At 41.2% G+C, this 22,327-nt stretch overlaps 1 protein-coding gene across 4 annotated transcripts in view; it reads left to right on the top strand.

Moving 5' to 3' along the window:
* Window positions 1–22,327, top strand: part of MYRIP (myosin VIIA and Rab interacting protein) — a 225,352-nt gene that overhangs the window by 78,669 nt on the left and 124,356 nt on the right. Inside the window, exon 4 of one of the 4 annotated variants that reach the window (XM_086614710.1) lies at window positions 6,885–6,960. The exons of the other annotated variants lie outside the window; for them this stretch is intronic. Within the exon in view, the coding sequence (XP_086470836.1) occupies window positions 6,885–6,960 (76 nt within the window). The remainder of the gene's footprint in view (window positions 1–6,884; window positions 6,961–22,327) is intronic. 4 annotated transcript variants of the gene reach the window in all.

Raw genomic sequence — 22,327 nt, 5'->3', positions numbered from 1 at the left:
GATTTGTCCCCAAGTCAAGTCTGTCTTGCCCGGGGCCATTGTTGGTGGGTGATCTCTCCCTGTTTTTACTTCAACCCTCAGGTCTCTGTTAAATTTTTCTCCTCTACACCCCATCGTGGGGGAGCAGTGAGTGAGTGGCCATGTGGTGGCTTAGCTGCTGGCTGGGCTGAACCACAGCAGAAGGAAAGTAAAAGTAGCTGCAAGACAGTTATCAAGGAGAAATGTTGAAGCTCTGGGAAGAGTATCCTGAGTAAAATGTTGATTCTTAAACAGTGCGTTTTAATACGAACACATGTCCAAGCTGGAGAAGGATATCCCTCTGTGCTGGAAGGTAATATTTTCACTGACTTGGAGGGAACTTACATAGCTTTAGCTTCTGAATTATATAGTTACCTGAAAGAAACACTTTAAATGGCCTGATAGAGTAGTTACATACCAGGATAATTGACACTGGGATTCCACAGACATCTTAAAAATACACAGCCTGCTAATTAAAATAAATGCAATTACCCGTATCTTCTTTCGTTTTTTCCAAGTAGCAGATTCTGTTGTGCTAATGTACTGTGTAATATTAAGGCACTGGAGTAGGTGCTGACACCACTGATGTTAGGTCACCTGCTTTCACACTGAAGTGTTGTGGGTTATGCGAAATGGCTTGATTTATGCTCTTATTGCAGTGAAGGGCAAAGCCCCCATCAATCTTAGATTTGAGAATCGAGGGCCTAATTGAATTTAGATGATGTTTTTGATTTTATTGATTTGGGTTTTTTTCAGTAGGGTGAACCAGGAAGTCAAAATCTGAGTCACTTGTGCTCTACTGAACAGATCATAAGACTTCCTTAGATAAGTACTTGCATGCTCTCGAGGGTCTGGTTGGGATTTTGGTTTTTATAATTGGGTACATACAAATGTAACAGGCATATAATGCATATTTCAAAATGTTTATCCAATTTACATAGCTTACTGCTTTTCTTACTGCATCTGTATTTCTTTGATCTGCTACAAACTTCCCTTTATGTTCTTCTGATTAAATAATAAATCTGGGGATTTCTACCCTGTTGTAAATAAATATTTTATCATTAAGAGTTTTGAAGAAGTTGAAGTCATGAAAGACTTTTGAAAAAGCTTCAGCTACACACAGTAGAGGCAGTTTAAAGAAAATTATTTACTTCAGCACAGCATTTTCTTTTACTTTGATATTTGTAGTATACTTTTAAGATGGAAAAAAAGTGCAGATATTCTGATTTAAACATAGTTGAATATAACGCATTTTAATGCGCTGCGACAAAAGCTGATGTTTTACCTATTAACAATACAGGGTAAAAAGCTCTACTTGAGCTATGCTTTTGGATTTCTCAAATTTGAGGTTATATTGAGTTTGCATGGACAGGTTTTGGTGGTGAGGGTGCTACAAGGGTGGATTCTGTGCGAAACTGCTGGAAGATTCCCCCATGTCCAATAGAGCCAATTCCAGCCGGCTTCAAGATGGACCCACCACTGGCCAAGGCTCAGAAAATCAGCAACAGTGGTAGTGCCTCTGTGATAGCGTAGTTAAGAAGAGGGAAAAAAACCCTCAACTGCATACAGCAATTGCAGCCAAAGAGAGGAGTGGGAATATGTGAGAGAAACAGCTCTACAGACACCAAGGTCAGTGAAGAAGGAGGGGGAGGAGGTGTTTGAGGAGTCAGAGTAGAGATTCCCCTGCAGTCCATGGTGAAGAAGACCATGCTGAGGCAGGCTGCTCTCCTGCAGCCCATGCAGGACCCCACACCGGAGCAGATGGATGCACCCCTTGGAGGGCCCGCACTGAGGCAGGTTCCTGTCAGGACCTGTGGAGAGAGGAGCTCATGCTGAAGCAGGGTTGCTGGCAATACTGGTGACCCCATGGGGTACCCATGCTAGAGCAGTCTGTTCCTGAAGGACTGCACCCTGTGGAAGGGACCCATGGCTGGAGCAGTTCTTGAAGAACTGCAGACCACGGGAAGCCCTCACATTGTAGAAGTTTGTGGAGGACTGTCTCCTGTGGGAAGGGGTCCCACACGGGAGCAGGGGAAGAGTGTAAGGAGTCCTCCTCCTAAGGAGAAAAAGAGTGTCAGAAATGATGTATGATGAACTGACTGCAACACCCATCCCCTGTGTTGCTGGAGGGGAGGAGGTAGAGAGTTCAGGAGTGAAGTTAAGCCCAGGAAAAAGGGAGGAGTGGGAGGAAGGTGTTTTAAAATTTTTTTATTTCTCATTACCCTACTCTGATTTTGATTGGTAATAAATTAAACTAATTTCCTCGAGTCAAGTCTGTTTTGCCTGTGACAGTAATTGGTGAGTGATCTCCTTGCCCTTATCTCAAACCACGAGCCTTTTGTTATATTTTCTCTCCCCTGTCCAGCTAAGGAGAAGATTGATAGAGTGGCTTTGGTGGGCACCTGGCATCCAGCCAGAGTCAACTAGCACAGAGGTGTGCAAACAAAGAAGAAGAGAGAGAGAAAAAAGAAATTTAAGGGACCTGACATTCAAGAAAGGCTAAGCCATCACTAAAAACCAAGCTCCTTTAAAGCACCTGTCATTCTACATACCATAACTAAGGAGCCAAAAATCTCATCTTAATATCCAGCTCAAGTTATATGCAGTGCATATAAAGGTATGATTTGATATTCAGGTGTATCTGTACACCTGTAAGTATTCATCTTGACAAATAGATGTGGTAATAAGTAAATAAGAAGGATAATGAACAGGGAGTGCGGATGACCAAACCTAATGATACTGGGGTTTTGTTGCTTTGCTTGCTTGTTTTCTGGGGTTTAGATGGACACTTCAACCAGCAAATCTCTGAAACTACTGCTTGCTTCTACAGTATTACTATAATTATTTACTTATTGAGTGTTATTTGAGCTTAGACTATTTATTTTCTAGATACTGGATATAACTGATAGTGATCTGTCCCATGTGAACCTTCAGATTCATGCAGGAATGAGAATGGTGAAATCAATGAGTCATCTCTCTTCTTTTGAAGTGTCCCTGCTTAATCTGAGACAGCAGAGTATGAGTGCTTTTTGTTTACAAGGCTGATCCAAGGCACTCAGCCCCTTAGGATACATCTGGATCTACCCTGTCCTTCCTGGAGTTGTATTCAGCTGGCAAAGCATTTGTTTGTCATCAGGAATATAGCTTTTCTCAGGACAGGGCCTACAATGTACCTTTTGACAATGGCAATAACCTGATGACATGCTGCAGAGGCAAAGCCAAAGTGGGTACCATAAGCTCACTGGCGTTGAAGATTTTCCTTTTCTTAGCATCTGTGGCCCATTCATGATGCAGATCAGCGATCTGTTTGTTGTATTTTTCAACCAGTCTACTCTAGGGAAAGGGCCATGGTTTACCTCATAGGTTGGACTTCTGTGATTATTTCTATGACATGTCTTACAAGCTTAAAATCTACCCTCCACCCATGCATCCTTTTTTTTTTCTGTATAATGTCTCACTGCTTGCAGTGTTCCAGAATCTCTTTAACTCAGAGATCTGGCTTACTTTTCACCTAGCTGTCTTGGGTGCTGATATTAAGAAGACACAGCATCACAGCACTTAACAGGAACAAGTTAGCCATCTGTTTTTCTGGGTTCTTGGGGCTAGTTTCAGAGGCAGTGCTTGATTTCCTGTATGTCTGGTCATGTTGCCCCAAGTCATCATGGTTTATGTCTACATGCAAGACAGACACTGTAGAGGTTGTAATCCAATTTTATCCTAACTAAGGGCTTGACAAAAATGTGCTTCATTCAGCTGATTCCATGTTATGCCACACCGTATAAAATAAAGCTCCTTGCAGCCTCAGATCTTTCGATCTCTCTGGCCTTTGATTTGTGTAATTGTAGTAGAAGTACCACACTGTTTAGACTCGAGTTTATGCTTCAAGGGCAAATTAGGCTCATTTCTCCTTTTCAGCAACTTACTGATTAGAGTCAGAATTTCTGGTGATTCTGGGTGTGAAAAAATCTGGAGAGAAGATTTTACTAGTGTTGGAAGAAGAGGAGCTCTGAGTATGCCTATAGTTAACCCTTTTTTTTATTCCTTAATTCCTCTTGACTTCGTACCTCCATTGCAAATCTAGCATTGGTCCCTTATTGTAACTGCAGTAAGCTCAGCAGAGTATCTCTGAGTTTGCTGTCCAAATGCTGCTCCAGAGTTAGTAAGATCTGGATTTACTGATGAAGACTACACATGAAATACATATTCTTCTGTCTTGTATTTTGAGAGTCCTGGACTTGTACAGTGTCCTGTTGTTAGGCAAGCTGTTATGTTATTCTTGAGCAACTCATTTTTTTGTACACGTATACGAATGTGCCATAAAGCTATTGCATTTCTTTCTGTGTTTAGTGATGCTGAATCTTGAGACACCAATCCACATGGCCTATGAATTTCTATAAAGCCTTTTTAGCAGATATCTGACTTGCTTGATATCTCTCAGCAGACAAACAATACCGAGGAACATGAATAATGATCTGTGTTTTTGAAGGCCTTTTATGGCCCTCATGGAGATTTTCAGTTGGCAGAAGATACCTTCTCCATCATCAATGAAAAGGAAGATGAAAAGAAATTAGAAGAGCCCTGAAAAAATTCTGCAGAAGGGTGGGAGGTGGGAGAGTGGAAAGCTTGGTAGAGTAACTTTGGTGGTGTAACTTCTTCGCGTAAGTTTGGGTGCTGGAGTTGATGACATGATAAATACAATGTCTAGTGTGTGTAACTTCCCATGCTAGGACACAAGCCTTGAGGTCTGAGCTGGTATTTCTGCAAAGTTAAAGATAGATTTAGCTTTTTAAGTGAGCAGGGAAGATTAATGGTATGTGCAGAGTAGTTCAAGTACTTCTTGGACACAGACTCTGATGGCACTGTTCAGAAAATGAACTGAACTGCAATCAAGGCAATCTTTGTAACTCCAGTTTTTCCTGCAAGGGGGAAATATTTCAGATGAAACAGCCTTCTCCATCATTGATTGTGCATTTTACAGCCTATGTGTGCTTTGTCCATGTAGCAGAAAGAGAAATGCTTTGCCTTAATTGCTTGCTAATTTCAAATAATGTTTTTTATAAATCAACAGTTCATCTCAAGCCTGCCTCTTTCTTTTCAAGTAAAGCTTTGCTTTGATTGTACCCTGAGCTTTTGTTTTCTCTGCTTTTGTAGTTACATAGGTAGAAAAAGTGTACTGAATTGCTCTAAAGCTTTTTGATTTTTGCTCAAGGAGAGAGTCCTTGATTGTAAGTATCGATGCATTCCAGTTTGTGTTTTAGAGCTCTCAAAAATGTTATATATAATCAACCTTTTGCTTTAGGCAAGAATTTGTGCAATTGTTTTTCTCAGTAAAAATAATTGGCTGTCAATCAAGATTTTTAGAGGATTTTTGTGTTTTGCTGTAAGTGCTAAAACACTTCCTTTTTATGTCTGACTTGCACATGCTGCCGTAGTAACTGATATTTGCACTCTTGGCCTAGAATGGTAGTTTGAAAGATGTGTAGGAGCATAGTACAGAATTGGATAAAAAAATTGTATAGCCCCATATGCGAAGAAAACGATCATCTTGCTATCTCAGTGTTAGCTTGTATTTTTCATCCTCTTGATTGAATATAAGTGGCTGCTGATTTGCCAACAGCTGACTCTTGATTGCATGCTTCTTTTGCCCCTGCTTGTGGGGATAGCTGTTTGACATTTGGTTCTTGCAGCCTGCCTTTGGACTTCTATGTCGAATTTTGTGAATTGACTTTAACTAACACCATTCTCAGCATGTTTGTGCTAGAGCCAGAAGATACATGAGTGTAAAAGCGGTAAAAAGTGTGGCACACTATAGGGGTGAACAAACAAACAAAAAATGAGTTGTGTTTGCTTTGCTTTCTGTGGAGAGTGGGAAAAAAAATTAAAATGTTTGTAGGGCTGGAGGGGGAGAATACTTACTCCATTCTGATGCTGTGAGAGTGCATCAAGACAGCATCATTGCATGCATCGAACTCAGAACTAAAGTGCTAGTACCCTTATTGCAACAACCCTCTTGTCTGTTTGTAGCGTCCATGTCGTGGGACATGTCTGTATTGTGTCAGTGGGTGTTGCACTATCTACCATAACCATAACTTTTTAATAAAAGGGCTTCTTTTCTCCCCCTTTATTTAATACCAGATATGCAGGAAAACCATGCTTTGCTAAGCTTTGACCCTCCTGCACCCAAATAACACTGTTCAGACAGGGACATGTTTCAAGTGGAAAGCATCTCCACAGTTAGGGAATATTTATCGAAAACATAGTTATGCTTTTTCCCTTTTCTAAGCAGTAAAATCTTGGTTAAATATGCATTTTTAGGACTGTTTTGAAGATCTCCACTTGCATATCTCTTACCCTCTGAGCATGAAGTCGATCACTCCTTAGTCTTTTCACATACTTGCAACTAATGCACAAAACTAAAATGAACAATAAATTTATTAAAAAGAACTACTTATTTTGTCAGCACTAGATTTTTTCTTTTAGTCATTAAATTAATGTGGATTATATAGTTACAGTTCCCGTTGGAGGAACTCCCTCCACTTGAAATTTAATTAAATGCGTTTCATTATTTGTTACAAATCAACAGATATTTCTGTTATAGAGATATTCCCTTGTGACCGCTTAATTATGTGAGTTTTGTAGTCCTGCATTGATGGAGATGCCAATGCTTTTTTATTCTGGTTATTTTGAAAGATTAATGTTTCGTATTCTCTCCCCTCCCCTGAAGAATAAACATCTGGGTTTGAGAATAAATTGTTGCTTTTAAACTAACAATTTTCCTTTTGATGTGTTTAAGTCACTGACAGTTACACATCAGAAGCAAATTTGATCTGTAATTCAGGTGATGGTACATCAGTGCAACTCTACAGAGAGGGGTTTAAGAGAGGACTATCTGCTGGCAGTTCTCTGCCTGCAGGCTGTTGGTGCAGCAGCTGAGCCTGGAAGGTAAATCCAAGGTACATTTACCAAAGAGGTAAGTGGTTTCATTAGGAAGCAAGATGAGGGAGGGAAGATTTAACTGAAGCACAGAATCTGCAAGGCAGCAAAGTCTGAGAAAATGACTGTTTTTTCCTGAGAGAATCCGTAGGTTACTTTCTACCCATTTTCTACTACTGAAGAAAAGCTGACAGTCTGACCGTCTTCTGGTAGTGTTTCAGGCTGTAGCTGCAAAAGGTGTAGCTCTTGGCTCCTTGTTCCATTACCCCATCCATCTCACTGTACCACAGCAGTGATGGGATTTACGGAGTGACACTGACACGAACTGATGCAATGCTATGGAGAATTAGATCAGTTATGTTCGAAAGTATTTCAAACTAATGGGTGCAAATTAGAATCCTGTTGGTAGTGTTTTATAAAGACATATTTTAAGTATAGCAATCCAGGATATGTCTTGAATCGTAGCAAGCAGGTGTATGAAATTCTAATGCTGTTTCAAATAATATTGTCAAAAGCCCATGCGCAAGTCTTGCGCACCACTGATTTTTTTTTTTAAGAGAAAGAATTCCTAATCAGAAATTACTTCTTGTTTCTAATATATCTTTATAAATCAACATTGTGCATCTCTGTTAACTGTCAGCAAGGTAGATGTGCAAACGTATAAAACTTAGATGCATGTGAGCAATGGCCATGCATGTTGCACGTATCAGACTGGTTTTCCAAACTCAGTAGACAATGCTGTTACAGACTTGTTAACGAAAAAAATTACCTACTCCTGGTACTTTTGTTGAGAGAGACTCCTCCAGTTGTCAATGACTGCATTTACGTTAGCATTTCAGTTTGCAGCAGTAGTACAGTTTTGGGGCAAACCTAGTCATCCTCGTTTATCACACCACGGTTTACGTCACATGTCGGTTTTGGTGTGCACAAGCTAGATTCCTTCTGGAAGAAACTAAGCCGAGGCTTATCTTCAGGTGATCACCAAATGTGCCCTCTTTGGTTATAAACTTGCCCTCACTGAACAGATACGTGTCTGAACCAATGTATCATTCCTTGAGACAGGCTCAAACTGTGTGCAACATGGAAATATTTGTTCCAGGGAATCAGACTGTCTTCCCTGAAGCAAACCTGCTGAACCATGTACTGTGTAGGAGCAGGCCTTCAACACCATCTAGTTCAGTCTACTGCTCTGCTCTTGGTTTGCTGAGTTATCTGCAAATTCAGACATAGCTGGAGGGTCTGCACAAAGTACGTAGCCAAATCTGGAGTCTGACTGTGCCATAAGCTACACACAAGGGAGATCTCCTCCATCTGGGGCTTTTGGAGAGAGAAAATGCATGAGGGAGAGAAAATAAGAGAAGAAAGGCATCTTCTACAGAAGAAATTAATAATAGTATTTGCAACTCTTTTATTAGGAAGAAGTCAGAACCAAACTTGACATTTTAAAAATTCAAACCATATAATTTTAAAATTATGAATAATGCTGAAGAACCATTCTGTCTTTTCCAAATATTTACCACCTAATCATCTTTCTGAAAATATTTGTGAATTCTGGTTGTTGGATTAGATTAATTTCCATTTTTCACAAGCTTCTGAGTTATTTCAGTTGGTTTGCTATTCACCAAAAACATCCTACTGAAGTACATTTGCTGTAATTCAAATTGATAGATACCTATCTGGGAAGAAGCAGAGAGCACATATGAACCTAGAGAATGAATGAAAAATACAGATTTCTGATGATCCCCTGCATCCTTCCTGGGAAGGTTCACTGTCTGTAGCCTTCTGTGTCCTGGGTGAGGCATACTGTCAAGGGTTGAGGAAGAATTACTGGGATACGTAGAGCTGTGGGAGCATCTGCACAAGAGGACTTTAATTTATCATTAGTTCCTTAATATCCCACTAGTCCGGTAACCTGGCTGTGTTTCCTCTTCGATAGCTGAATTGCCTTTTCAAGGACAGTGCTTAGTACTATGTTTCCATGGGGATGGGGTGTCAAGAGTACTAGGTGGCTGAGATGCTCAGCCTTCACTTTTAAGAGATATTGAATAAAGCAGTTTATGTGTACGCATGCATTCTTACACATATATACAGATAAAGCTAAATAGCTGTGACTATAAGTGCAGCTGCAAAATAAAGACCATTATTTTCTAAACAAATTCCAAATTATTAGCTTTTTATATTTTTTTTGTGATTCCTTACTGATTTCCTTTCATTCCATTAGTGTATGTTCCTTTATATTGTTAAAATATCAATGCTACTAAATTTGCAGAAAAATTCCCATAGTAAAAAGCTTTTGGATTAAGTTAAGAACGCAAACCGTGTGAGATATCTGAAGTATTGTAACAGTGTTAAATGAAGATTGTATCATTGTTAAATACTAGTGTTAATATAGCAATAGCATACCTCGATACCTTTCAAAGGACTACGTGAAGTATGTGTGTTTGAACAGGGAGCTGGAGGTGCTGTTGGTATTTTCCTGCCCCTTTGCAGGGATTTGTCTGGTTTGTAGTAAGTGACATGATACTGCTACTGGAAGGTGTTAATATTTTCTATGTGAGACACACCAGGATAACAGACCATGTTAATATAAATCACATTCTGTGAAAACAGATTTTTTTATCTGCCAAATACTATCTTGTGTACAATAGAAGTATGTGGTAATTTTAAGCTTATAAGTCTTTGTCTTTGAAACAAAGAAAACCTACATAGATACCGCAAACAATTTCTAAATCATTATTTACAAGCTTAAATTTTCTAAAAATATGAACCTGCTATTTCTCGACCTGTATTATGTTGATTGTTTGGAATTGCAGAGCTTGCAATTTTTAAGCTACTCAAATTGTAGAGTCCTATGTAGAATATCTAAGAACGGTATTTACTATGTGTTAGGAGCATGGGCAGCAGGAAGAGGAGCTGGGCTAGGGAAGTGGACTTCGGGAGCTGTGTACATGCAGGCGTGTTGCGTGTTGAAAATGTGGAGTTGCGTGATGTAATTGGCAAGGAATTCACTCTTTTTTTTTCTTTTTGTTTTTTTGTTTTTTTTTGTCACATTAGCCAGGTAAAGCCTGTTGTGCTTCCTAGGACTGCATAGGAGTTTCACCTGAAATAAACCCGTATTATTGGAATGGCCTAGAGCTTCCTCCTAGTGGCACATCAGGGCTCCCATGGTTGTCACGGAAAGTGGCGAAATACTTGGTGAATGATGGTGTGGGAGGACACAGTGCAGATTTGTCTGTGTTGCATTCCCCATGCTTGTGGAGGACATGGCTCTCCCAGCGTTCTGGAGTGGCAGCCACTCTCCTGGGAAGGCAATGGTCAGGACAGGCACATTTTGAAAGCCAGCCTCATCAGGCAGAAGGCTCTCATGTATGAAGCAGTAGTCATCTCGTCTGTATGCAAAGTGGGGTGTGCATCTTTACGCTGTTTTTTCTAACAACACACACAGTCCTCTGACATTGTGACTTGTTGTGCTGTGAAACCTGCTTCCTTAGCAAGCTCTGCTGTTTCTTTGGCTGTGTGTTTTGTGGGAAGGGTCAAGGAAGACTCCCTTAGTTTTCTCACAAGGGAAGTAAGTGATAGTAACTCAGTAACAACACTGATTCTAGTCCATATCTTTGTAGGTCTGTGTTGCTGGAAGCCCAAGCATGAAGAGGGAAGAATGACTCATAGTGAATACTTGAGAGATTTTCAGAACTCATGTCCGAGTTACTCTCCTGCTATACACTAGCCAGGCTACAAATTGTGGTTTATAAGGTCAAGCCAGATGGCACTGTGAAAGGAGCACAGCGAGAAGAATCATTTAATGTAGAAGTGTTTCTCTTAAAGAAAACTTTTTCAAGCAGCCTCCCAGTACCTAAAGGAGGTCTACAAGAAAGCTGGAGAGGGCCTTTTGTAAGGGCGTGTAATGATAGGACAAGGGGTAATGGCTTTCAGCTGAGAGAGGGAAGATTTAGATTACATCTAAGAAAGAAATTCTTCACTTTGAGGGTGGTGAGGCACTGGACCAGGTTGCCCAAAGAAGTTCCAGTTGTCCATCCCTGGAAGTGTTCAAGGCCAGATTGGATGAGGCTTTGAGCAACTTGATGTAGTGAAAGGTGTCCCTGCCCATGACAGGGAGGTTGGGACTAGATGGTCTTTAACGTCCCTTCCAACCCAAACCGCTCCATGATTCTATGGTATGGGCATAAAATCGGATTCCTAAGAAAGTGAGACTCACAGATGCTACCGGTGATGCAAAGAATGTATTGCATGTAAGTATGATGGAAAAGTATGTACCTTTAAAAAATATTTTCCCTAAATGTTTTTGATTTGTTTGAATTAACAATACTTTATTCTTAAGAATGCTTGTCTGTATTTATCGTTCTTCAGGTATGACCAAAAGGGATAAAAAAGGTTATTTACTTAAGATGACCTTGTACTGAAAATCAGGACCTCATAGGAGAAATGTGAAATTCTCCAATGAGAGGGTCGTGGGGAGAGGCACAGAGTGTGACAAATGGGAGGAAGGAGTGCAGATAAATGCTACAAGCGTACCAGCATTTGAAGAGTACTTTGCTTTCCTCTACTGATCATGAATACACAATAAATTACTCGGAGGAAGTTGGTCAATATGGCCAGGAATTCAGTTTTCATCTGTTTAAAATTAGATACACCTGGGAGTTAATTCTGTTAAAACTGTTTGTTTTTTCACTGGATACAACAAGGAGAAAAAAGATGGGATAAGCGTGTGATAAAATGCACTATTGTGAGCTTCAAAGTGGTAAATAGAGACTGACTGACACAGAAATAATGCATTAGAGAGACTTTTAGAACTACAGTTTGCTTAATATGTGGGATAACCCTTAGTAGGTGGAAGAGAGTAGAAAGCTGCCAGGCTGTGGAGTTTATCAGGTCAAGTAAACTACTGTGGTAAGTAGTTATCAATGCTGTTGATTCAGTGCAATTCTATAAACTTCTTGATATTTCTGAAAATTACGTGGAAAAGACATTAAAGAATAAAGTAAAATTCTACTATAATAGCTAAAAAAGAGGCAACAACATTGACATATTAGTTATAGAAAGATACCAGACAGGCAGTGAGAAATGCACTTCAAGGAGAGCAAAATTATGTTTATTGAGAGGAAAATGAGATAGAGGGGAACGTAGCAATTTTTATTATAACTATAAATCACTATCAAATGCGCGAAGGAAAAAATCTGGGAAAGCGTATAAGAAAGGTGGTAAATCTGTAATGATGTTTTGCTAGATTGTTAAGATTTGATAGAGTAGCACAACATAAATATTACATGTTTGTAATCTACGAGGAAAGTGTCACAAAATGCTAACATAAATAATAATCAAAGCTTACCAGTTTTAGTCACATTGTAGGGCTATGCCATATACAGGGAGAATTATAAAGTGAATGAAAACTGGCTGGATGCATAGGCTCAGACAGTAATGGTCAGTGGTTCAGTGTGAATGTAATAGTGAGAAAGGGAGAAGACTTTTTAGCTTATCATCATTTGTGGCTGATGTCCAACCTGGAAGCACACCTTTTGGCCCTTCTCAATGGATCATTTAAACCCAGGGTTTAACCAGAAGGTCCTGCACCTGCAGCAGAAGCACTTGTCCCCAATACTGGTGAAGTATTTCACCTCAGAACACCCTACCTGGCTGCGGAGCGGTCTCTAACTGAGATAGGAGGGCAGATATGAAAGAAGAGTGAGGAAAAAAGTATGTTAAAACCCAGATTTATTTTCACGTGTTCCATGTGTCAATATTAGAGTGGGAGGACAAAGGAGTCTGTACTTGCAGTGCTGCTTCTTGGAAAAGATTATTTCAGCTTTCCTGTGGAAGTTTCCAATGTCCCCAGAGCTCCCCAAAATATCTGCTCTGTAATTCAAGACCTGCTTCTCCCTCACTGCACCATTTGCCTGCAGAAGATTTCAAAGACTATCAGTTAAATGTGGTGCACAGTCTGTGCTCCTATGGTATCCAACATGACAAAGGAAAATGGGGTTAAATACAGTGTCTCTTGACAATTTATGCATTTGCGAAGTGAGAATAAGGAATTTCAAATAATAACAGTATATTATTTATTTCATTTATCTGCACTCTGACATGACAGTCATTTTCAACTGCTGATAGATACTGATTGACAGTGCTTGTGCCAGCAACAGAAAAGGAAACTTCCCTTAAAAGCCACTAGCACGGTGTCTATGGAGTAACACAACACAAATCATTCCCTTTGTGAAACAGCTTCACCTGAGCATGAAATTGGTAACAGATTAGGATAGAGCCTGATACGACAGGCAAGGTGCTGGTCTGGGGCAAGTGAACCACAATGTATCTTGGTGCTGACTGAATCTGTTCTCTCTCTAGCAAACGCAGTGCCTGGCAGGCGTTTTTTAGACAAAGGATAAGTGTTGAGTATATTGGCATTTTTCTGGTTCTGTCAGCAGCGTAACTGGTTTAACTGTGATTAGCACAAAGCTGCCACAGGTTGGTCTTTACAACATTTATTTTATGGTATTTATAAGAAATATGAAGATGTCAATGCAATTATTTTCCCATTATCAGAAGTGTTTGCAAATGTTGAAAACAAACAAACAAAAAAATCAACCTGACGTTTCCACTGTGCTGGATTTCCTTGTTTCTATTTAGAAAGAGATTACTTCCAGAATCCATGATACTTTATTCAGGTAACTGATTATGTTTTACAGTGCTGTCTCAAGCTGTAGAAGGATAACTATTTTTTAAAGGTAAAATACACCTCTGTCTTCTAGTGTTAATTTATTCAGCGCCAAGGAACATCAGTTGAGGCAGATGGGGTATGTCAGTAGGGTAATATGGAGTCCACATAATTTCCACAGTGTTATTGCAAGACTTGCTTAAAAAAATACTGAAACAGATTTTTATTCTTATACCTCACTTAACTTTATGTTTAGTTAAGGTTATCCCAAATTCCTAAATACTTGGCTATCCTGTGAGACCTCTGATACGACATGAGTTGCATGCTGGCCAGCTCACCTTTCACATGTCCACTTCTGTTACTGTTTCCTTGGCAGGATTCATACCGTTGGTAGCCACGTCGTGCATGCTATGGACATAGTGTTCGGTCTGAATGCACAGTAGTTGCTGAATCCTTAGCGTTGATTTTTAAGGGCAACAGGATGCCAGCATAGGCCTTTTGAGTTAAGGGACAAAAGGGCAAGACTTTGACAATTGTAAAGAATTTAATAAGACAAGATCATCAGTTAGCATATATGCAGCACCATCTGTGTTTGCTCCTGCTATTGAAAAGGGAAGGAAAGAAAAATTAAAAAGCAAGATTTGATAGCAATATCACAAGTTTTACAGAAATTTAATTCTATAGAAATGAAAAGCTAAAGAGAAAAACCCTTAAGAGATGCTATTAAGATTTAGATAAAGAATGCAACTGTAGTTGGAGTAATTGGACTATGAAAATATTCATCTTCCTGATTTTTTTTTTTTTTAAAAACAAGTGACTCATAACTATTTATGAGCCTCCTAGTGCTTGAATGCTGAGGTGTCCCATCCCGACTTTGGTTTTTGGTGTTTTTTTATGTACTTTTTTTTTCCATTTATGGTGCCCTCCCTGCTGTCTAATCCTCCCTGAAAGTCAGCTACTCTGCTGCGGATCAATATCCCTCTGCACAGATTAAAGTAATGTGTGTTCCTTGAAGGTCCCCAACTGCAAGCTGTGGTTTGCATGTGTACTAGCATGGAATTTTTGACTGCACCAGCAATGGTAGAATACTAATAGACATACTAAGTGTTAAATGCCGCATGAGGCACAATTGTGACTGTGTTGATAGGAACCTAGAAAAAAGCTGTAATTTTAAGATGAATGCACTTTGCATTTGCTGTAAAGGGACACAGTACTATCCTATGCTCTACTTTTTTTAAAGAGAAGCAATTAGAATTTCACCGGTGGCAATCTAGCGAAGATATGAGAGAGACAAAAAGGTGTTTGTGGTGATGGCGTAGCACATCCCACAACTCTGGGACCAGGGAGTTGTGTTAGGTGCGCATCCTGATGGAGAAGAATAAGTTGTCTGAGAAGAAGGGGCAGCTAAAAGAAATGAGCACTGAACCCTTAGAGGGTAAATAATGAGGGAGTCATATATATATATATATTAGGAGAATTTGCTTGTTACTCTGTGTAGCGCAGGGTGAAAAGATATATGACTCTGTTAGCATACAGCTTCATCACTATTTGCGGTGTTCCATACTTTGTGTCATAGAGAGCGTGGAAGGGATGAAATGGTGAGCAGCTCTCCTTGGCAGCTCTGGCTAGTTAACTCCTGGGCAGAGATAGGAGAGGGGCTGTAAACTGTCCATCGAGAGTTTTCCCTAAATTTTGCAATAACCTGGCTGGTCTGCTTCTAGCAGGGAGTGAGGGGAAGAAGAGAGAAAGCAAGGGCAGAGGTGGGAACCACTTTTAGTAATCACAATCTGAGACCTTCAATATCAAATTGAAAACGTGTGAATGCGAGAGAAATTTCAGTCACAGTCAGCCTGTGACTTCTTCTCATTGTGCTAGTAGCTAAGGAGTAAGAGATCGTCAGGTTCTGCACGGATTAAAGGAGCTTTACTCCCACCCCAGCATTTGGTGTACATCTGTCAGGTCTAAAGAGAGCAGAGACGGGAATACTGTGTACACTTTGGCCTCTGAGTAGGAAAAGTCCTTTGTCCTCCAACATTGTACCTTGGAGAGCATTGGCGGAGCTTATATTTTCAGCAGATCTGTGTATCCCAAGGAAACTCCCATCCCAACAGACTAGACTTGGACCGATTTTCGGAGTGGAAAAAACAAAGATGCGGCTGGTGAAAATGGCTTCTCTGAAAGGCTAGGAACAGGCACAGCAGTAACTTGGTCACCTGCTCCGCAGACTATGTGGAAATCCAGATCTTGTGCTAAGCACAGTGTCTTGGTAGGTTGTACATGTAGGTGGGTATGAAAGGTGCCTGGTCAGAAGACTGTCTGAAGGCATTCTCTTCTGTGGAGGTAAAAAGTGTCTTAAGGCTCTTAATAGTGTTCAGACTAAGATTAAAACCAGTTTTAAGACAAATTGGTGATCTTCGTGGGCCACTTCAAATCTAGTCTCAGAGGTGAGATAGTGCGAACAAATGCAGAGACACAACCGGTTACACAACTGAGCAGAAGACTGCTCCCCTGAGAAAGGCACTTTGCAGTGTACGCTGTCTGCTTGCTAGTCTTTGGAGGACAAAAGACTCCAGTCCCAAGTGGGTAAAAGGTAGCTTATTTTATGAAATAGATGTAATTTGAATTAAGAGGGCTGGAAACAGAAGCCCCCATCTGTAGTACTGAAGGAGAAAGTTTCTCCCTATCTTTGATAACTTGTGGTCAAAGCATTGCTCCTCCGTTCAGCAGGAGGGAGCAATGTGAAGGAGATGAGTTTTTTTTGTAACTCCTGGAAACATTGTCCCTCCATTTTCGTCTTCCTGTGCTGGCAACTGGAATAGATTTCACCTCTGCTCTCTACTGGGGAAGATAAAAAGGTGGTTAAATAGTAGGAAAAATTGTATTTGTCCATCACTCAAGAAAGGAAACAGAGCAAATGGGAACCTCACCAGCTGGACTTTGCCTTTTAAAACTGCAGGTGGCCGTCTGAAACCAGAGACTGGTGCGAGGGGAGCATAAGCTGCTACAGCCTGGTGGTTGGAGACATTTCCTCAGAGAAGTGCAGAGCGCCAGGTTTTCGGGGAGCCTGGCACACAGACTTGCTTATACAGCTCTATCTCAGAGCTTGGCGTGCTGTGTTGTAGCTGACTAGTACATGTTGCATCCTTTCCAAGGACTGTCTCTGTTGCCAGTGTAGTGGTCCCATTGCTTTCCCTTAAATGCCTCTGCGTGACGCTGCTTTAGGGTATTTGGAGAGTCTTCCCAAAACTGGACTCTTCAACAAAACACACTGGGCGAACCCTCACCTCATCTTCCACCTCCCAGGGGAGTGTGCTAACCATCAGGGATCTACTGTTGTCTGTGAATACCTAAATGTGTCCTAAGCAAGACTGGATCGCTGGATCAAAAATTGGCTGGACGGCTGGCCCAGAGAGTGGTGGTGAAGGAGTTAAATCCAGCTGGAGGCCTGGTCACCAGTGGCTGGTGACCAGGGCTCAGTGTTGGGGCCTGTTCTCTTTAACATCTTTATCAATGATCTGGATGAGGGGATCGAGTGCACCCTCAGCAAGTTTGCAGATGACACTAAATTGGGAGGTAGTGTTGATCTGCCTGAGGGTCGGGAGGCTCTACAGAGGGACCTGGACAGACTGGATCGATGGGCCAAGGCCAACTGTATGAAATTCAACAAGACCAAGTGCCGGGTCCTGCACTTGGGCCACAACAACCCCCTGCAGTGTTACAGGCTTGTGGAAGTGTGGCTGGAAAGCTGCACAGCGGAGAAGGACCTGGGGGTGCTGCTCGACAGCCGATTGAACATGAGCCAGCAGTGTGCCCAAGCAGCCAAGAAAGCTAACGGAATCCTGGCATGTATCAGAAACAGTGTGGCCAGCAGGAGCCGGGAAGTGATTGTCCCCCTATACTCAGCACTGGTGAGGCCACACCTGGAGTACTGTGTCCAGTTTTGGGCCCCTCACTTCAAGAATGATGTTGAGGTGCTGGAGCGGGTTCAGAGAAGGGCAACAAAACTAGTGAAGGGTTTAGAGAACTTGTCCTATGAAGAGCGGCTGAGGAAGCTGGGGATGGTTTAGTCTGGAGGAGAGGAGGCTCAGGGGGGACCTTATGCTCTCTCAATTACCTGAAGGAAGTTGTAGGGAGATGGGGGTCGGTCTCTTCTCCCATGTTATGAATGACAGGACGAAGAGGGAAGGGCCTCAGTGCACCAGGGGAAATTTAGTTAGATATAAGGAAGGAATTTCTGTTCCAGAGAGGGTTTTGAAGTAGTGGAACAGGCCTGCCCAGGGAGGTGGTGGGAGTCCCCATCCCTGAGGTGTTTAAAACCGTGTAGATTTGGTGTTGAGCAATCAGGGTTTAGGGACCCTGAGCAGTGCAGGGTGAATGGTGGACTCGATGATCTTGAAGGTCTCTTCCAACCAGACATTCTATGATTCTATGACTAAAGCAAGGTGTCTTGGCCTCCTAAGTACCTTAGCTGCTTGGTTATGCTTCTGGTTCTTGCTATGTTCTCCAGTGAATATTTGTAAATAACTTAATGGTGATCTTACCAAAGATGAAGAACAACGCCTGAGGAGACCATTCAACCTGACGTCTAAGTTGGTGGATGTTAAGTCTCCTTTGAATAGAGCAGAGACTTACATTAATCTTCCACATCCTAGGCAACTGTTTCAATTGCCAATCTGTTGGAGAAAAAAAGGCACGATAGCTCTGCTACTCAAATCACCGGGTGAGTCAAGCTAACTGTCAGATTTCACCAGGAACTCTTCTCCTTGTTATATGAAAACAAGTAGGTTTTCTTAGCTTTATATTTCAATATAGCTGACCATGGCCTTCAGTCCTGCAGTTTTATGAACTCCCTTCCACTTCCACCCTACAGTGGAGAGGCTTGGAGTTTGATCATCCTAGCCTTATACATGTAGCGATGACATGTTTTAACCTGTTTCTCAACCACATCACAGGCTTCCTTCCAGCCTTTTTTAAACCTCAGGGTATTTTCTTACTATGGCAAGTTGCCCACAGTGTATATTACTGTTGACTTTGTAGTTTGAGGTTATAGCTCCACCTGCCCACAGCTCTTGAGTATGCCATCACAGTAATGCCTCTTGGGGAAAGCATACAGGGCCATCTAAGATATGTTTTGCTTATTAAAATATAGAATAATTACAGCTGTTGAGCTTTGTGAATATCAGAGTGTAGCTCAGAGAAACAAGCATCCTTATCGTGCTGCCAGTTAAAGAACAAAAAAGAGCTAACTTTTACAAAAGAGGGTTGTATTGTATTTCAAACAAGCTTGTATTTCTGTATTCAGGAGATGCAATTATATACAATAACCAATTGTTTTAAAGAAATTTATTAGAGAAGAAAGGATTGTTCAGGCAAACATGGAAGAATTATGTTTGAACCTGCCAGCCTGTTTTTGAAGCTGAGACTGTTGCAATCACACAGGGAAAATGCCTCAGTCATGTTGAATCCCAGAAGAATAGGCCTGTCCAGAGCACAAACAGAGCATTTGGTATTACAGTCCTGCACTGAATATATCTTATCCTACTTGCTGATAATTAGGAACTCAATCAGCTGTATACTGTACAATTGACTTGAAACAGAATTGTATCTAGATAAGGCAATCAGGTGTTGTGGTAGAAAAAAGTTGGAGAGTCATTTGCTGTGAATGTTAGTTTTAAGTGTGTTGCTTACAAGTATACAGCAGTGGAGAGGACTAGGTGGTCACTAAATGAAAGATGCTGTAAAATTGGTCTGTATATATCTATATTTATCTGTATATTTAGATCAAAGAAGTTTGTTATTGCCATTGAGAGTTTTACTGTTACCGCTATTGTACAGCAGATAAACTGAAGCATGTATAAAGCTGATGACTTTGGACAAATCACTCTGTAAAATCAGCAGCAGTGAAGAGGAAGGAAAACAATCCTGTAGCTTCAGTTTGCCAGGTTTTGTCCTATGTTTACAAGTCCAATGCACTGTTATTTGTAGCAACAAAAGGGGGCTGCCAATTCCGAGTCCAAAGATGACTTATCAGACAGGGTGTTTCGGAGAGGCTGTTGCCCCAGTGTTGAGGAGCATTCATGCAATGAAGCGTGCTGCGTGTCTGCTCAACTGACCTGCTGTTCCTCAGCAGTGTCCTCTGTTGCAACGTGCTGTGCGGTAACTGTCTTCAGCATAACATGATACCTGACCTACCGTATCAGTTGTAAACCACTGTACTAACCAGCAAAGCAAAATTTCATACTTCTTACAAATTCAGTTAAAATCCTCTAAGACAGTAAAAAGAAATAAACCATGACAGTGAAAGCTATTTAAATTTAGGGAGGAAAAAAAAGTGCAACAAAAAATGTAGTGGGCGAAGGGGGAAAGACGACTATTCACCCTCAGAATATAGTTGTGAAACCTACATCCAAAGCATAATGCTAGAAAGTATTCCTAACTTGACTTTGTGTGGGATTACATGCCAAGAGTATTACAATGCAGAGTGTTAAGTGAAATGAATTACATATTTATTATGCAAACTGTTGCAGATTAATACAAGCCTCTGGAAAAATCTAAATGTGCATCTATATATTTAGGAACTTATAATTCAGGAAAGTATTCTTTGACAGAATTAGTCTTGGTGACAGACATGTTGGGTATCTGTTGAGTATTCTTTGCTTCTTTTATATTTATAGGCAATCGGTAAAATGAAACCACTCGAAAAAGAAATCCAATCTGAGATTCATTCAAACAGCAGGAGTTCTCTTCTCCACAGATCCTTATTATTATGTTACACATAACCATAATAGCTGAGCACCATCAGTTGTGACTTAGTAATGTGAATAAATTCTGTCATCTGTGGTTCTCGCTCTTCTGCCCTTTCCCAAAAGGGTTTTTTTTTTGTGCAGAGTCTTTTTTCATTGCTTGTCTTATTTGCACACATAGTATATGTATGCCTATAAACACATTACATTCCCTCCTTGGGGAAGTAAGACTAGGGAAAGTAAGTGTACTTGAGTGCACACACATTCTCCCTTTTTTGTCTGTCCCATCTCCCTCATCTGTGTTTTGTTGAGGGAAAGGGTGTCACATGGGGAGGAAGGGGGATTGTTTGCCATGGCTGTGTGGTTCAACCTGCCTCTTAGAAAAAGTCAGCTCCTCCACAGGTGGCTGTCCTCCTTTTGGAAGCGAGTTTCACTGCGTGAGAGGATCAGTGCTGTTGACTGCAGCCCTTTCCTTAGACCATTGTAACAATCTTCTTGCACCGAGACATTTGAACGTCCTGAAGATAAAGTCAGAGACTTTCCAACTCAGCATGCCTTGAACTTCGACATGTACCTCCTGAGTTCCAGCGCTACAGACTTTCTCAGTGTACTGAGATTGGAACTCACATTAATCATCCTGCTCACCTCACAGTAATCATGCAGCTGAAGTCATGTGCAAGTGAGGTTTACTCAGTATTGCTAAGAAGAAACCAGAGTCTGCTTTTCCCTTTGGCTGCGCAATTTCCCCCAAACCAGGCAGATTCAGTTGCCTACCAGTGCTGTGCGGCACTTCACCTTCATATGAAACTCGTTTTTTATTTCCAAGGAAAAAATGTGGAGACTAGCCTTTTGGCTTCAGCTGAGAAGTCCTGTTGACAGTCCCTTTTGCCGTTTGACTCCTGATAGAAACTAGAATAGCTTTTGGCAGGTAGTGCGTGAGGGCCTTAATTTGTTACAGCCGTCAGAGGGATGTGCATTGCTTTCTTTTCAGTTCTGCCTGATTTCCTGTGGAAATGAGGCTTTTTCTGTCATGCTCTGTCTCTGCCAGCCTGTCCAACCCTATCCTATTGACTTTTTGAATCCATTGGCAAATTTTAGTCCTATTTAACAGTGAGGCAGATGCCTTAATGATATTAAGGTTCTACCACTGTAATGAATGTTGGCAGCTAGACGGAGGAGAGAGATGTAATTAATGCCTGTACTGATGAAAAGGCTTCAGTGTGTGCTCAGCTTTTTCTAGGTATGCGGCTTTATTAGCTGTGTTGTGAACTGCCTGGTTTTATATTGTGTGAACGTTATTGTAGTGCTTTAATAGGCGGCTTTGCTTCAGTGGTTTATCTTGCTATCGTGCATAAGAGCCCTAATGAGGATTCAAAATGCTATTGAGCATGCCGATGTTGAGTGTGCAGGCTAATACTACCAAATATCAGTGTTACTAATTCTGGGAGATAATAGAGCTGCACGAGGACAAAAATATCTTCTTTCACTGCTCTTCCTGACCTCGACTCCTTAGCTGTTCTCATCTTACGGGGAGGCCAACATCTGCTGCCTGGGGTTTCCAGCCTGAAGCACAGACTGCAGCATCTTGGGCTGCTGACATTTCTTCTCTGTGCCAGAAATCTTCCTTGTATCATATAGCCCTCACCTGCACCAGCTTTTCTTCTGGGACCCGGGCTTCCTGCCTGACCTCCTGTGCAGAAGCATTCCTCTGTCTTACTCTGCTGCAGAGCAGGATGCGTGATATGGATGGAGGAGCCATGTGGGAAACAGCTCACTTCTGTTTCCCCTAGAAAGATTTTCCATGTGGTACCATGGTAGGAGGGAGGAATGGGGATAAGTCCGACCATCCCATTTAATCTGTGGGATAGTTCTATCAGTTTACGTGAGGAAGCCAGTTTGACTTGCGTAATTCAGACGTTTCTTCTCTTACCTGATAATCTTTTACCTTTTTCACCTTTGACAT

Source organism: Tauraco erythrolophus, chromosome 7 (genome assembly GCF_009769465.1).
Source record: "Tauraco erythrolophus isolate bTauEry1 chromosome 7, bTauEry1.pri, whole genome shotgun sequence".
NCBI lineage: Eukaryota > Metazoa > Chordata > Aves > Musophagiformes > Musophagidae > Tauraco > Tauraco erythrolophus.
Note: the sequence above shows the minus strand (reverse complement) of the source record. Positions and strands in the feature narration are given on the sequence as shown.